Source organism: Mesoplodon bidens (genome assembly GCF_964165515.1).
Source record: "Mesoplodon bidens genome assembly, chromosome: 15".
NCBI classification, from domain to species: Eukaryota; Metazoa; Chordata; class Mammalia; order Artiodactyla; family Ziphiidae; genus Mesoplodon; species Mesoplodon bidens.
Genome location: NC_138171.1, coordinates 69,482,739 through 69,500,184, shown reverse-complemented (window position 1 = coordinate 69,500,184; position 17,446 = coordinate 69,482,739). Strand labels below are relative to the sequence as shown.

General features: G+C 42.9%; 1 protein-coding gene across 1 annotated transcript in view; it reads right to left on the bottom strand.

Annotated features, from left to right (window-relative positions):
* CFAP61 (cilia and flagella associated protein 61) overlaps positions 1-17,446 on the bottom strand; it is a 249,094-nt gene that overhangs the window by 162,051 nt on the left and 69,597 nt on the right. The window contains exons 10-13 of the mRNA XM_081256391.1: positions 16,354-16,428; positions 13,830-14,008; positions 12,021-12,060; positions 8,151-8,290 (exon numbers count right to left, since the gene is read on the bottom strand). Coding sequence (XP_081112517.1) covers positions 8,151-8,290; positions 12,021-12,060; positions 13,830-14,008; positions 16,354-16,428 — 434 coding nt within the window. The remainder of the gene's footprint in view (positions 1-8,150; positions 8,291-12,020; positions 12,061-13,829; positions 14,009-16,353; positions 16,429-17,446) is intronic.

Here is a 17,446-nt window from a genome sequence, read left to right as displayed (position 1 = left end):
TCTCTAGAAGGGATCAATAGCAGAATAACTGAGGCAGAAGAATGGATAAGTGACCTGGAAGATAAAATAGTGGAAATAACTACTGCAGAGCAAAATAAAGAAAAAATAATGAGAAGAATTGAGGACAGTCTAAGAGACCTCTGGGACAACATTAAACACATCCACATTTGAATTATAGGGGTCCCAGAAGAAAAAGAGAAAAAGAAAGGGACTGAGAAAATATTTGAAGAGATTATAGTTGAAAACTTCCCTAATATGGGAAAGGAAATAGTTAATCAAGTCCAGGAAGCACAGAGAGTCCCATACAGGATAAATCCAAGGAGAAACACGCCAGGACACATATTAATCAAACTATCAAAAATTAAATACAAAGAAAAAATATTAAAAGCAGCAAGGGAAAAACAACAAATAACATACAAGGGAATCCCCATCAGGTTAACAGCTGATTTTTCAGCAGAAACTCTGCAAGCCAGAAGGGAGTGGCAAGACATATTTAAAGTGACGAAAGGGAAAAACCTACAACGAAGATTATTCTACCCAGCAAGGACCTCATTCAGATTTGATGGAGAAATTAAAACCTTTACAGACAAGCAAAAGCTGAGAGAGTTCAGCACCACCAAACCAGCTTTATAAAAAATGCTAAAGGAACTTCTCTAGGCAGGAAACACAAGAGAAGGAAAAGACCTACAATAACAAACCCAAAACAATTAAGAAAATGGTAATAGGAACATACATATTGATAATTACCTTAAATGTAAATGGATTAAATGCTCCAACCAACAGACATAGACTGGCTGAATGGATACAAAATCAAGATCTGTATATATGCTGTCTACAAGAGACCCACCTCAGACCTAGGGACACATACAGACTGAAAGTGAGGGGATGGAAAAAGATATTCCATGCAAATGGAAATCAAAAGAAAGCTGGAGTAGCAATTCTCATATCAGACAAAATAGACTTTAAAACAAAGAAATCTACAAACAATAAATGCTGGAGAGGGTGTGGAGAAAAGGGAACCCTTTTGCACTGTTGGTGGGAATGTAAATTGGTATAGCCACTATGGAGAACAGAATGGAGGTTCCTTAAAAACCTAAAAATAGAACTACCATAACACCCCACAATCCCACTACTGGGCATATACCCTGAGAAAACCATAATTCAACAAGAGTCATATACCAAAATGTTCATTGCAGCTCTATTTACAATAGCCAGGACATGGAAGCAACCTAAGTGTCCATCAACAGATGAACGGATAAAGAAGATGTGGCACATATATACAATGGAATATTACTCAGCCATAAAAAGAAACAAAACTGAGTTATTTGTAGTGAGGTGGATGGACCTAGAGTCTGTCATACAGAGTGAAGTAAGTCAGAAAGAGAAAAACAAATACCGTATGCTAACACATATATATGGAATCTAAAAAAAAAAACAAAAGGTCATGAAGAACGTTGGGGTAAGACGGGAATAAAGACGCAGACCTACTAGAGCATGGACTTGAGGATATGGGGAGGGGGAAGGGTAAGCTGTGACAAAGTGAGAGAGTGGCATGGACATATATACACTACCAAATGTAAAATAGATAGCTAGTGGGAAGCAGCTGCATAGCACAGGGAGATCAGCTCGGCGCTTTATGACCACCTAGCGGGATGGGACAGGGAGGGTGGGAGGGAGGGAGATGCAAGAGGGAAGAGATATGGGAACATATGTATGTGTATAACTGATTCACTTTGTTATAAAGCAGAAACTAACACACCATTGTAAAGCAATTATACTCCAATAAAGATGTTAAAAAATAATTTTTATAGATTTTCAAAAAAAAAAAAAAAAAAGAGCAGAGGGAAGAAGCCAGTTCTGATATCGTGTTCCCTTTATGAGCTGAGTGATCCTACGGGCAAAACTACCATTCCTAACATTTGTAAAGCTCTTTGTGTTTAGAATTTAAAGAATTAAAAATCTAAGCTTGCTCTAGAGAACAGTGACACGCTGCCATGGCCACAAGAGAGACAGGAACAAGAGTAAAAGTGCAAAGACTGGACTACAAGACTGGACATGCTGAGAACCGGGTGTGTAGTTGTCAGTGGGCTGGCGACAAAACTCAGAGCAACAAAGGAAAGCTCCCAATGAGGGCTCAGATGGGAATGGTGACAAAGGTCATGATTTTCTAAAGGCAAGGAAACTTCTTCAGTTTGTGAGCCTTTAATTTTTCAGAAAAGAACCCAGGTGTATATGATTTGCTCCAACTTTAAGTGATTAAAAAAAGCAAAAACAAAGCTGACACTGCAAATGGTTACAAAGAAAGACTAGGGCCATGCTGCAACCAGGACTAATTTCCAGACAAGTGTTGAAAGTCTCATTGTTTTAAAAACTTAATTGTTAATAAAAGCAATACATGTACATAGTAAATAAGAGAGAGAGTGTACAAGAAAAGAATATGACTGTGAATTAAGTAATTAAGCCACTAAGAACAAGGCCACTACCTCAGGCAGACCCATGGCCCGATCCTGATCCCCTGTCATCCGGTTGCTCTCATCAGCATGTATTTATTCATAAAGAGAAGCCCAAGTCATAAGAAAATGTCACCAATACACTCTACGTAAGAATGCAGAGAGCATAAAGAACATTCTAATGAAAGTTTTACCTGAGTCATAATAAAATTTAAAATCTCAGTGATAAAAAATTAACTACACTTTCTATTATGGAAGTAATGCATGCCCATAATTTTTAAAAAATCAAACATAAATGAACAACCCAATCTTAAAAAAGGGCAGAAGATATGAACAGACACCTCACCAAAGTAGACATACAGATGGCAAATAGCAAATGAAAACATGCTCAACACCATAAGTCAGTATGGAAATGCAAATTAAAACAAGATACTGCTACCCACCTATGAGAATGGTGAAAATTCAAAACACTGACAAATGCTGGCAAGGATGTGAGGAAACAGGAACTCTCCTTCGTTGCTGGCGGGAATGCAAAATGGCGGAGGACTTTGGAAGACAGTGAGGCAGTTTCTTACAAAACTCAATATTCTTACCATACAATCTAAAGTTGTGCTCTTTGGTATATACCCAAATGAGCTGAAAACCTACACCCATACAAAAACCTGCACATAGATTCATAATTGCTGAAATTCATAATTGCCAAAACTTGGACGCAACCAAGCTGTCCTTCAGTAGGTGACTGGATAAATAAACTGTGGTCCATCCAGACAATGGAATATTATTCAGGGCTAAAAAGAAATAAGCTATCAAGCCACGAAGACACATGGAGAAACCTTAAACTATTCATTACTAACTGAAAGAGGCCAATCTGTAAAGGCCACGTACTGTAGGATTCCACCTATGACATTCTAGAAAAGGCAAAACTATGGGGACAGGAGAAAGACCAGTGGTTGCCAGAGGCTGTGGGGAAGGAGAGAGGGATGGATAGGGGGAGCAGAGGGCATTTTTAGAAACTACTCTGTATGATAGTATGGTGGTGGCTACGTCATTGCACATTTGTCCAGACCCAGAGAGTGTACAACAGAAGAGTGAGCCCTCATGTAAACCATGGACTCTGGTTGATAATGGTGAGTCCCTGTAGGTTCCTTGATGGTACAAATGGTGTAGCTCTGGTGTGGGATGTTAACTGTGGGAGAGTCTGTGGGGGGCCTGGGGAAGGGGTCTGTAGGAACCCTCTGCACTTTCTGCTCAGTTGTGCTGTGAGCCTAAAACTGCTCTAAAAAATAAAGTTTATTAATGAAAAAACTCAAACGGAAACGACAGACATAAAGCAAACAGTACGTCGCCATCTACACCCCTCACGTCGCCGTCCTGCTCCCCAGAAGCACAAAAGGTTAATAAAGTCCCGTGGACCCTTCTAGAACATCTTTAGATATGCAAGATAAAAACTAGATACGATGGCCCCCCAGTTTCCCTCTCGCCTTCTCCCTTTTAGTAACTGAGTCAACTGAGTTTTCGCCAGGCGCACACCTGAGCCTCCAGCAACTTGTCCCCCGGCCTCCCCCGCGGCTCGGCAGGATCGTACAACCAACTTCCCGAGCACAGACTGTGACGAGAAGTGATGTAACTTCTGTAAGAGGACAGTCTTCCCCTCCCTTTCTCTTTGCACCCTTCCCTGTGGCTAAAATGTGACTACGGTGCCCTAAGCCAGCTCACAGCACCAAGAGGAAAAGAGCTCACTCTGACGGCGGTCTAACACTTGTGTGCCCCATGGGCCCCCTGACAGTCTGGGGATGCTCGGGACCCCTTCTCAGACTAATGCTTTTCAACGTGTAAAATCAAAGACAACAAATTATATCAAGTAGAGCTATCAAAATGTTTTTTAAAATGTGTGTTTTGGTAATACCTGTGCCTCCTCATTAATGCATCAAGTAACAAGTTTTGGTTGAGAATAAATTTACTGAAATTTCAAAGTACGATGAGCATCCCTATTTTGAGACATCTGCAACAACCATAAGGTGATACGAGAATATCCGTGACTTCCATGGGCTACAAAGTCACGGCTTCGCTGACACTTCTGAGGTTTGTTGCCTCCATTCACAGTGGAAGGACACGTCAAACTTCAATCAGAGGTTAGTAACAGAAAGATGTAATTTTTCTTCCCATCCAAATTCGCAGACCCCTGACTTTCCACACAGACAATAGGTGAGACCCTTGCTCTGTGAGATGGAGGAGCAATGAGAGAAGGAACTGGGTCCCTGGACAGCTTCGTGGGGAAAAGCCACAACTCTCCTTAGACCACCTGCTCCTGTCTGGACCACTGTGTGGTAGAGGTGGAACTGTCCTCTGGCTCAAGCCACTGCGCTTTAGGGTCTCTCTGCTACAACAGCTTTACGCTGAAAACACAGCATAGGAAGCAATACGTGAGGCAGTTATGAGTTGGCTCTGGAAGCCAGCTGCCTTCGTTCCAGTTCCAGCTCTGCTACTTTCTGCTGTGTGCCTTTTGGACTAGTTACTTAACCTCTCTGTGTCTCAGTTTCCTGACCTGTAAGATGGGGATAATAATAGTAGTATCTAGCTAATAAGGTCACTGTGCGTAAAGACACATGGAAAGTGATTAACAAAGTCCTTGAAACACTACAAACCTTCCATAAATGTAAGCTGCCATTACGATTATTACTATTATCATCTGACCCTTACTTTTCTCACCATCCCAGATATCATTCCATACAGTATGATGTAGACCTGTTTTTATTTTTTCAAAATCTGCGTGGTAATGTACTGAATGAATATGCCAGGATTCATTTAACCATTCCCCAATTACATAGTGATCATTTAGAAGGTTTCTCAAAGTTTCACTTAAAAGGCTAATATATCAATTATAGAGAAAGCTCTCTGAAACTACTCTACCAATCCCTTTGTCACAAGATTTTGCAGCAGCTTTACTGAGGCATAATTTTCATACAATTAAATATACCCATTTTTAAATGTGCAGTTTGATGAGCTCCATAATATTTTGTAAGAATGAGACTATGTGAATAAGACAGCTTGAAAAAGTTAAATTATAGAAAATGGACGGTATTGACATTGTTCCTGTAATAGATCTACTGTTCACTTTCTATTGATCGAGTTGGTCCTATCCCAAGATGGAAGTGTGGGGAGCAGCTCCATTGCCCATTTCTCCAGAAAAGCCTCCACATTTGTATAGATGATGCACCCCTCCCCCACCCAGCCCTGAGCTTTGGGACCAGACCCAAGGATGCCAACCAGCAGCCTCTGACCCAGTGATGGGTTCAAAGTCAGCCAGCAGAGGGCCAATCTGAGCCACTGAGATGCAGTAAGACTTCTGTGTTGGGGCTTCTGAACAGAAGCATCCCCACCACTCTTCACCTGGTGGACTTAAGTGATACAGCGTCTGCAGCTACCTCACTCATCCCGCAACCACTGTGTCTGAGAAGGTGTCAACTCGGAAGAGATAGATCCAACCAGGCTAATAATCCACGTATGAAACCAGAATTGCCCTCGGAGTCTTCCCTTGGCTCTGTGTAGTAATAAATTCTCCAGTTACTTAAACCTATTTGATGGGTTTCAACCACTTGCTATGTCCAAGACTGGTGTAGGAAAATTCCGAAATTTAGGCAATGTGAGAAAGGAAATTAAAAATCACCCATGACAGTCCTCTTACCACCCCGAGGCAACCACGGGCCATCTCTAGCACCGCTGGCTGGGTTCCCCAGGAGGCAGCCTCACACAGAGATCCACATGCTGGGGGGGATGAGGGTGGCTCCTGGGACCCTCCACACCTATGGGGAGGGGCAGGGCAGGACGGGGCAGAGGTGAAGACGGACTGCGAGCCATGGGGTCACAACAAATGCCCAGCTGACACCTTGGGGCATCCTGGCCCTGGGAAGACCCTTCAGAGGTGTCCCTCCCCCGCCTCCACACACACAGACTAGTTGCTGGATGCAGGCTGCCCTCGGGAGGGCAGACCTTGGGCAAAGCCCTCTCTTCTGTCCAGGGCAGTCTCCTTGGCGGGGGACCCAGCTTCGAGCTGGTGGCGCCCACACATCCTGCAGGTGTGAAATTAGTCCTGAACGAGGGGGCCTGGGCGGCATGAACTACATCTGCATGTGTCCTTTTAGTCTACTTTGTTCATGCATTTTTTCCTTCTTTAGAAATTTTGGTCATATTTAAATGCTGTTTTATTTATTGATAGGTTTTCTACCCTAACATTATATTCTGACCATTTTCTAATCATTAGATATTCTTAAAATGAACTGTAAGCATAGTTATAGATTACTTCCTATAAGTACCATAAAGTATTTAAACATTCTCTTACTACTGGATGTTTAGAGTATTTCCAATGTTCTTTAATCCTAAGATGTAAATTTTTGTTTGCATCTCTGCAACAAGTTTCCTAGGATATGTTTCTAGGAGTGGAAGTAAAGAGTGAAAGAATATAAACTACCTTAATGTTCTGGCCAAATTGCCCTTTGAAATTTTATGTCTATTTACATTCTGACAAGAGTTACATTTTTCTCATTAGAATTGAATGTTTCTATATTCTAATTCTAGCCAATTGACCAAAAATGATGTCTCATTCTTGCTTTTGTTTCTTTTCCCTTATTTGCAATAAGTTTGAAGATTTTTTAATACCCATTGATTTTTTGTTTTTTTCATATGCAAACAGTCTGGCCATTTGTGAGGGGGTTAGTTTTTCTATTCTGGTGTTAAATAGTCTTCTTATTGATTTATTAAAGCTCTTTATATATAAAATATACCAACCTTGTGTCTGTTATGTTTGTTAAAAATATCCTTCCATTAGTCAGCTGCATTTTAATTAAATTAGAGTGGTTCTGAAGTTTCATATAGTAAAAAAAAAAAATCTTAATTTTTTTCTTCCATGTTCTAAAAAGACCTTCCCCATCCTGAGGCACAATAAAGTTCAATCTTCACTCAAACTCCTTGTCTAGAACTCAGCGTTCTTCCTCAGGAAAGCTTCCTCTGACTGGGCTGAATCTCCCAATGATAGGTCTCCATAGTCCCATAGACCCACTGCTGGTACACCCATCACAGCTGCAGTTTTACTTTTACAGGAGTGTTTATAAGCTTTGAAAGGATGTGGGACACACCAGTAGTCTGTACACTGCTGTATTCTCAGAATCTGGCCCAGAACCTAGCACTGTAGATAACAGTTTCTAATTTTTAACTATTGCAATATCTACATTTAACTCCTCAATCACTTGGGAATCTATTTTACTGTAGAATATGAAGAACATTTCTGTCTTTATTTTGTCCCACCATTTACGAAATAATCCTTCCTTTTCTCACTGTAACACAAATGCCATCATATACATCAGTCTCTAATACCTTTACATACAGACACATGCTCAATTCTTACTCTACTGGGGTCTGCGGTGGGACTCTTTCTTGTGTTACCTTGTTCCAGCCATAGAGATGTCAACATGGTTATTGTTTTGACTATTTTGGAGTTAGATTATGCTCTAATATCTGACTGGACCAGCAACTTTCACCATGACTCTTCCCCTAAATGGACTGGTTAAAGTCACTTGATCAAGTCCTCTGCCAATAAGACAATTTTTAAAATAAATCATTAAATTAAAATGTCACGGAGCTCCTGTTCCATTCTGTTTTTTGAACTTCATGGACTATCTTTTGGCCAAACGTGCATCTGCTTACTTGAGCAATCCTGCCCGATGGAAGACATAGAGGTCCTGGTCCAGGGTGCAGTTGTTGAAGGGGACAATCTTCACGAAGTTCTGTACGAGCACAAACTCAGGGGTGAGATGTGGCAGAGAAATGATGCAGAAGTTCTTGTCCTGGTGTGATTGAAGACCAGATAAAAATCATTTATCACTAAACAAATTCCTGCCATAAAACACTAAATAGGAGTAAACTGTGTAAAGGAGATGGTATTCAAGTTAAAGATTCCTATCATTTGGAAAGTAATCAGAAAATTCAGGGGATAAGCAATTGCAAGAATATGGAGAAGGGCTTCCCTGGTGGCGCAGTGGTTGAGGGTCCGCCTGCCGATGCAGGGGACACGGGTTCGTGCCCCGGTCCGGGAAGATCCCACGTGCTGTGGAGCGGCTGGGCCCGTGAGCCAGGGCCGCTGAGCTTGCGCATCCGGAGCCTGTGCTCCACAACGGGAGAGGCCACAGCGGTGAGAGGCCCATGTACCACAAAAAAAAAAAAAAAAAAAATATATATATATATATATATATATATATATATATGGAGAAAATATCTGTGTTTGACTGAAACCCAAATAAAGGAATATTGTGAATTATAGGACCCATTCAGCATAGCTCTTTTCCAGAAGTAGAGTTTTGAACTAAGGACGTTTGCGTTTGCAAATTCACTTGTATCCAGGAGTGATGAGGCTGCGCAGTATCATGGCAAAGGCCCTGGGTTTATCAAGTTATGCTGTACCAGCCGCCAGCCGTGGTCCCCACCTCTGTGAGATGAGAGCATGGTCCTCCAGGCCTTCTCTGCTCTAAAGTCCTGTGATTACACATCAATGGATGTCTGTGTATTTTATCAGGGCACGGTCCCACTTGGGTGATGAGATCTAAGGGCGGGTTAACCTGGGCAGTGGGATCTGCATGTCCTGACCTGTATCTGCGCTGGCCAATATGCTGGCCAGGAGCTGAGTCTGGCCACCGAGCATTTGGAATATGGCCAGTGAGACTGGGGAACCGAATTTTTAATTTTATTTCATTTTGATTAAATTTACATTTCAAAACTGATACTTGGGAACCCTCCTACATTGTTGGTGGGAATGTAAATTGGTACAGCCACTATGGATAACAGTATGGAGGTTCCTCAAAAAACTAAACATAGAGCTATCATATGACCCAGCAATCCCACTCCTGGACATATACCCGGACAAAACTCTAATTCAAAAACACACATGCACCTCAATGTTCACTGAAGCACTCTTCATAATAGCCAAGACATAGAAACAATCGAAATGTCCATTGACAGATGAATGGATAAAGGAGACATAGTATATATACACAGTGGAATACTACTCAGCCATAAAAAAGAATGAAATAATGCCATTTGCAACTACATGGATGGACCTAGATATTATCATACTAAGTGAAGTAAGTCAGAAAGAGAAAGACAAATACCAAGTGATATCACTTATACGTGGAATCTAAAACGTGACACAAATGAACTTATGTATGAAACAGAAACAGACTCACAGACATGGAGAACAGGCTTATGGTTGCCACAGGGAAGGGGGTGTGGGGGAAGGTTGGACAGGGAGTTTGGGGTTAGTAGATGCAAACTATTACATATGGAATGGATAAACAACAAGGTCCTACTGTATAGCACAGGGAACTACATTCAATATCCTATAATAAACCATAATGGAAAAGAAAAAAACAATAAAATAAAAACTGATACTCAGTTCAGTTATTGGAAAAGTTTTATGTATGTTTAGAACAATTTGGGTATGTGAATCTACTCATTCAACTGTAAATTTTACAAAATCTAGAAGCAGAGTGAGGATTTCTGATGACAATTTAGTGCTTGTATTGACATGTGCCCTAAATGTAAAATACACATTGGATGTTAAAAACTGAGAAAATGGATGTACAAGATCTCATTAATACTTTTGCATACTGATTACATATTAAAATCATTAAATTCTGGACACATTGCATTAAGTAAAATATATTATTAAAATTGATTTCACCTGTGTCTTTTTACTTTTTTTTTATAATGTGGCTGCTGGAACATTTAGAGTTTGTTGTCTATGGGACAGTGCTGCCGTGGACTGTCTGTGCTCCTCACGTCCACCGTGACCCTCTGCCAGGTGCCTGCAGAAGCAGCCTGCTCTTCCCAGAGCTAATTTGTCCCTTTGGGATCTCACCTCCTCCTGAACCCTGTGAAGGTCTTGCCTGGGCGAATCCAAAACCCTGGGGACACATGTGCAACCCAAAGGAGTGAATCACTCTTTGACCTGATCTTCCTTCTTTCTAGCAAAATAACAGCTCCTTCTGGGGAACTTGTGAGTCACGTTGTTGAAATACTCAAGCTGAAAATAAGGACTAAGTGCCAAGCCTTGAGGGGGGCTTCCTTTGGGAGAAATGAGTAATTCCTACCATATGATCCAGCAATCCCACTCCTGGACATATACCCGGACAAAACTCTAATTCAAAAATACACATGCACCTCAATGATCTTCGTAGCACTATTCACAATAGCCAAGACATGGAAACAACCAAAATGTCCATTGACAGATGAATGGATAAAGGAGATGTAGTATATATACACAATGGAATACTACTCAGCCATAAAAGAGAATGAACGTAATGAGTTGCTTCAACATGGATGGGAAGGATTAAGGATGAAGTAACGAAGGGATTTTGTTTTTGTCTCCCCATATCCTGAAATAATTAATTAAAAAGTAAACATGTCTTTTACTATCTTAAAGCCAGCATTGCTTTTGTAATAATACTGAAGATCTGTCTCTGCATGGACTTCAAAATAGGAATGAATTGAACTTACTGAATTTACTTTGGGGCATCTCGGAGGGAAGCCAGCTTTGCAAACCCTCCCTCAGGGTCATCTACAGTATTTTATGAGCTTCGAAATGCCTTAAAATTAATTCAAAAAAATTATGATGGAGAACATCATTGCCAAGTCTTCATCATCTTAATAAAATGAGGAAATACAATCTATGATCACATAGCTTTCAGGCAACAGAATTAAACTTATTTTGTTTTTTAGCCTTGGTATAAAGAACATCAAGGAAAAATAAAACAATAGATAATTTGCCCATAATTAGCTAACTGAAGAAGTGCGGCTATTGACTTGACTAAACTGATAGACCAGCCATGGAAAAAGTCATAAAAATCCAATTAAGGAACTTAAATTGTCTTCCTGCCCCACTTTCTTCCCTCCAATAAAGTGATGAGAGGTTGGTCAGAATCTCTATCCCTTGACAACCATGAAACAAAAGTGGAGGAGGTGGCCTGGACACCCTGAGATTGGAGAACGTTGTTTGCACTTGGGTGCCTGCCTGGGGCCATCCACCAACCAACCGTAGAGGGTCAAGTCAATCCCATGTGTCAGGCGACACCAACCAGAAGATCAGCTGCAAGTTCCCACTTTCCTACCCTCAGAAAAGCAATCTAATGGTGTCAGCATTCTTTGAGCCAAAGCAAACTATAAAGTAATACAACAGTCTAACTCACTTTAGAGTAATTCCTGACATTTTCATGTACTACCAGCGTTCTATTCATGATTTGGTTCTAATAAGACACCGATGAAGCAATCTCTAAAATAAATTATGCATTGAAAGAAAACTATTACAATAGCATGACTGAAAAATTATTGAAAATGACAATCTTTTCTACTTTTAAGAGTTCAGGACATGTCATTCAACCTTTTTTTTCAGAACAGAGAAGTGGTTCTAACCTTAACATTCATAGCAGATTAAATGTTTGGACAATGAATATGGCATCCTACTTTTTTATAATTTTTCTAGCTTACAAAACCAATTATATTACTCAAAATTCAACATGTACTTACAGGAAAAAGACTGAAAACAAAATTCATGAAGTCCAGTGACCTGTAAACAAGACAGTAAAAACTGTCACTGACCTGCAAGCAAATGCAGCATCAGTGCACATTTAAAGAGACCTATGGCCCTCCCCCCTTAGGCAGTGATTAGCCAACCAGTAACCAGAATTTGTGTCTAACTGAACAGTAATCAGCTGCAGAAGGCATAAGCTTCAAATGTCAGTAACGAAGTGTTTTTCTGGAACTAAAAGTACTATTATAGCAATTAAAAATCTTGGGCTTCCCTGGTGGCGCAGTGGTTGGGAATCCGCCTGCCAATGCAGGGGATGTGGGTTCGTGCCCCGGTCCGAGAAGATCCCACATGCCGTGGAGCGGCTGGGCCCGCGAGCCATGGCCGCTGAGCCTGCGCGTCCGGAGCCTGTGCTCCACAATGGGGGAGGCCACAACAAGGCCCGCGTACAGCCAAAAAAAAAAAAAAAAAAAAATCTCTACACATTCTAAAAGCAGATAGTCATTCTGTGGACATGATCCCTCCCTTCCTTTTAGGAGGTGCTGGGTGGGAGACATGGGCATATTATAAGCTACTCTGATCTTTTTCTCTTTTATATGCAAAAGATTTTCTGACCAGCGGCAGGTGTATGTTTATAGGCGAACCATCATGGGTCATCAAATTTCTTTTTGAAAATTCAAAAAGCACAATCTTATCTGAATGCACAGGGGAAAATAAATATACACGACAGATCTAGAAGGGTTTACAGGCTTTTTAGATGTCTACAATATAATTAGAATAAAAAGATTTCCCTTTTCAACCTTTCAATTGAATTTCAATTCCAAAGAAATTGAAAACTCAAGAGGGAAAACCGTCCAAGAAAAGCATGGTTCTAAGGAAAGCTAGGAGATCGTGAATGTGATTAAATACATCCTCTAAAAAGGGAGTGTCCAGCGGTGGTCTTGGTTGTCTTAAAGATACTCTGGAACCTTCCAGTCTATCAAAATGGGCCAATCTTTCCTCTTCAACATTGTTCTGTGGACGGAATGGTGGACTATGTGGGCATCCCAAAGGGGCTGTGGAATCTAGGCACCGAGGGCAGGGGTCCAATCCAGACTACAGGGGACAGCGAGCACTGAACACGGGGTTGTTCTGGAGGGACAGGAAGCCTCGTCTGCCCGGGACCAGGCCTCCTACCTCTGGCAGCTGCCCTGGATTGTTGTTTGGTGTCCTGCTAACACCCCTCTCAGATAGAGACTCCAGCCCCGATTCAGTGGGGAGCACAAAGCAAGGGACAAAGCCATCATCATGGCCTGGCCTGGCCCCCACCATCAGCTCAGGAATAGGGTAGAGGGTAGAGTGAGAAGCTTGGCCTGTGATTGGGGTATCTAATAAGCCCTAGATCAAGCCACATTGAAAATCGGTCCCACCACTGGATTATCCTTTCTTACGTGAGGCAATTATTCCATTTTTCCAAAGCCAGTTTCGGCTGGATTTTCTATTACTTGCAACTAAAAGACTCCAGACAAGCAGCAACCTAAACCCAAAGTCCCCCCAAAATGCAAACTCTAGAGAATGGGGAACAGCATGTGGCTAAGGAAGGGATGATTTTCCAGACCCTGGGCAGCCCAGTTCTGTGGGTCTGACCCAAATATTATGGGCTGGAGTCTGGAAGTGGGGCTCAGGAATCTGTGGTTTTTAAAAACTCCCCAGAAATGAGGATGGGCAGCCAGGCTTGGAAACCCCTGGCTCTGCAAGATTCAAGTGTTGGGCCACCAAGGCCAGGAGAAGGTCTTCGCGCGGCAGACACATTGGAGACCAGCACTTGCCTTGCTTCGTGCTTCTCGTCAATACAAAACAGCTGGATGCAGAAGGCAGTGGAGGCGCCCTTGTAGATGGGGCGGAAGTTGCTGGTCTTTTCGGGCAGAGAGATGGATGCTGAGCTCGTATTGCTGATGCAGTAATCCGTGTAATCCACACTGTACTCTTGACTGAGTTTTTCTGTGCCCTACAGCAAGGAGAGAGGAGGAACTGAACTGGGAATCCTATTTATTTTCTACCATTTAACGGGCTAGTCGCTGTCTTGTCTCCACAGGACACTGTTCCCAGGACAGATGTGACTGCCTCACCTGAAACAAACCATCCCGAGCCAGGCCCGGTTTTAAGGAGGTGTTCTTAATGAGATTTCAAAATTGTTGAGGATGGAAACAGGTTCTCATGTGAAGGTCAGAAAACGAACGGTCTCAGCTGGTCTTTGATACAGGATCCATATTTTAACTGCATCGCTGGATAGAGGTTAGAGCGTGGGACTATTACATGCGTATTAATTCCATAAGCAAAATACCTCTATCCCCAGTTTTCCTTGTGATTTTGTGCTACAAGAATTTTTGGATCTTGGGACTGTTCCGGTGGTTTGCTAGTGAGCGGGAGCCCCGGGAGCCAATTGCCCATAGCCACCTGGAGAGTTAGTGCTGAATCCTGTCAGGCCTCATTCATCGAAGGAGGTGTTACAGCCCAGTGAGAGGAACATGATTCACTCCGAGATCCTCTCGGAGTTCTTTGAAATTGAAGTAACGCATGCGTATAGTAAAAAGTAAAATAATATTAGCATTAAAAAGTTATAAAGAAAATCAGGAGCCTCCTACTCCCCCATTGACTAGCATTTTCAACTTTTTCCTTTCTTTTGGCCTTTACCTCTATATTTCTGAATACTATTATGCTGGCTTCTGTATTTGGAGAACAGGGCGGGAGGACAGGGCAGGGGTTCCTCCACATGAAACGGAGAATCCCACTGATCCGCCTATTCTCTGTCTTTCCCCATCACACAGCCTCGCACTGTGCACTGGATTTGGAGCTGCTTCTGCTCGACCCTTCAGAGAACTATCACCTGGTCCTTTCACTTGGGGGGGTAGTTGACAAGCTAAGTGTCCTCTGCAGGGAATCTATTGCCCCCAACACCGCCCGGCAGACTGTCACACAGAGCCCTCGCCCCACCTTCCGCAGGAGCCCCAGGGCCCAGGCTCTTTGTGGGCACACATGGAGAATCCCTCCTCATCACGGTGCCCGGCCTCCACCTTCCCCAGCTGTGAAGAGCCAGTGCAAACCCCGCCATCAATTTCCTTCTTTCTAAACACCTTTAAAGTGCTCGTGTTCCAATATCTCCTCTCCCAGTCTTCTTGTCTGTGTGGATTTGTGCCCTTATTCTCCCCTTACGGTTATTTCAGTGGTTTTTTTCCAGAAGGGAGAGGAGATAAACATGGGAGATCAATCCTCCTTGTTGACCCATATACCCTCTGGGATGCCAGTACATCTAATGCAGTATGGACCACCCTGACCCGCTCCACATCCTCGTTTGGGTCCCTAAAGGAATGGCTACCCTCTTAGAAAAACTGGAGAGAGATTGCTCCCCTCTGCTGCGTGCCCTGCTCCCTCCTCCCTGGGGCACAAGGAGTGGGCACCCTTATGTGGGTTCCCCAGAAGCAAAAGGAGCTAAGTTCACGCAGGGAGCGACGCCAGGAAATTCTGCGAGGCGAGTGGGCGAGTGAGGAGGGAAGAGGAGGACCCCAACGCAGCGCAATGAACAAGTGGGTTACTTGTCAATCCCGCCAAGACCTCGGGGAGATGGGGAGAGCACCCCTGGGAGCCATCCTACCCAAAAGGCAGAGGGGCTGGGGGCTGATTCTCCAACTGCCCCCGGAGGTGGCGACCTGCCTGCAGGAACAGCCCCAGGGAAAGAGCAGGCACTGAAGCCCCCATCCTCAGGGTGCTGGGGGGTGAGCAGTGCCAGAGGAGCTGGTAGAGGACCTGCAGCACATGCTAACGGGAGGCTCGGAAAGCGGACCTGTGCCCGCCTGGGGCCCACTCCTTCCAGAAGCACGTCCCGCTCCTGGCAGCCGGTGGAAGATGCTACCACCCCTTGGCCTGAATCTGTAACAGGAGGAAGCAGTTCCTGGAACCAGAGATGCGTGTGGATGACACATCAGACACATAAGTGTGTACATGAACGTACTCTACGTAGAGCAGGAGAAAACTCTTACAGACGTTTGCCCCTCCAAAATGTTGTCTCTCTAGACAATGGGAAGAACAGAAAGATTCTATTTATTGAAATGGTTGCAAATTATTGATGTAGAAAGTGTAACTTCTAGGACCGAGCTGTGCAAGGGATATAGAATAAAGGTCTAATGACAGTGGAGTGAGAGTTCACCGAGGGAGGCTTTGTGGAGCAGGTCCTAGGTAAGGAGGCGGCTCTGAACTGGGAAAGAAGGCAGGTGGCCTGGTGAGGAAAGCGCACGAAGACGCAGGTGGAGAGGAGTGAGCCGCACTGGCCCTCTGAAGGGCCCTCGCAAGCCCTACCTCTGTTTCACTAGTGTTTCCACTTTGGACTGGTGATAAAGCTTCCTCCATTGCGGCTTCTTCTGTGCTTTTTCTCTGCAAAAGACAAAGGCAAGACATGAGAATTAATCAACACCCACAGTGGTTCAGAGCTCGAGCTCTGTATGAGCTGCCTGGGTTAGATCCTGGCCTCCCTTCTTACAGGGCACGTGGCGTTGGGAAAGTGAGGGAGCCCCAGTTTCCTCATCTGTACAAAGGGGCTAAGAGCAGCACCTACCTCATAAGGTTGTCCTGAGGATAAAATAAGGACAGGTGGATGGAGAGATGCTTAGCATCTTCTGACTCTGTAGATGTTAGTTATTCCTCCTTTATTCTTATTCTTTTGTGTAACTTAAACGATGCACTAGGGCTTTTTAAAAAACTGCTTTATTGAGGTATAATTGACATACAGTAAACAGCGTATATTTAAAGTGCAGCATTTGAAAAGTTTTGACCTATAGGTACCTACAAAATATCACCATGATAAAAATAATGAACATATACATCACTCCCCAAAGCTTCTGTGTTTCTGTGTGGCTCTTCCTCCCACCCGGGGCCACTCTGCCAACCACAGGCAAACAATGATCTGCTCTTTGTCACTGTAGATTATATGCTGAATATCTAGAAAGATCTAGATCTTTATAGATCTAGAAATAGAAAGATAAATAGAAAGATCTATTTCTGGATCCTCTATTCTGTTCTGTTCATCTATTTGTTGACCTTGACATCATTACCACACTGTCTCAGTTACAAGAACCTTATAATAAATCTTGAAGTCAGTAGCGTTAGTCCTACAACCTTGTTCTCTTTCCATAGTTTCTTTATCTGTGCTAGGTCCTTCCCACTTCCTCATGAATTTTGAAATCACTTTTTCAATTCCTCCTGAAATTTTGACTGGTATTTCATTGATCAATCAACAACTTGACAATATCGAGTCCTTGAAATTAAGTACAGGGGATATCTCTCCATTTATTTAGGTCTTATTTCATTTCTCTCAGAAATGTTTTGTAGTTTTTAGCATACACAAAATACTTAAATCTGACAACATCTTTTGTCAGATTTAAGTATTCTGTGT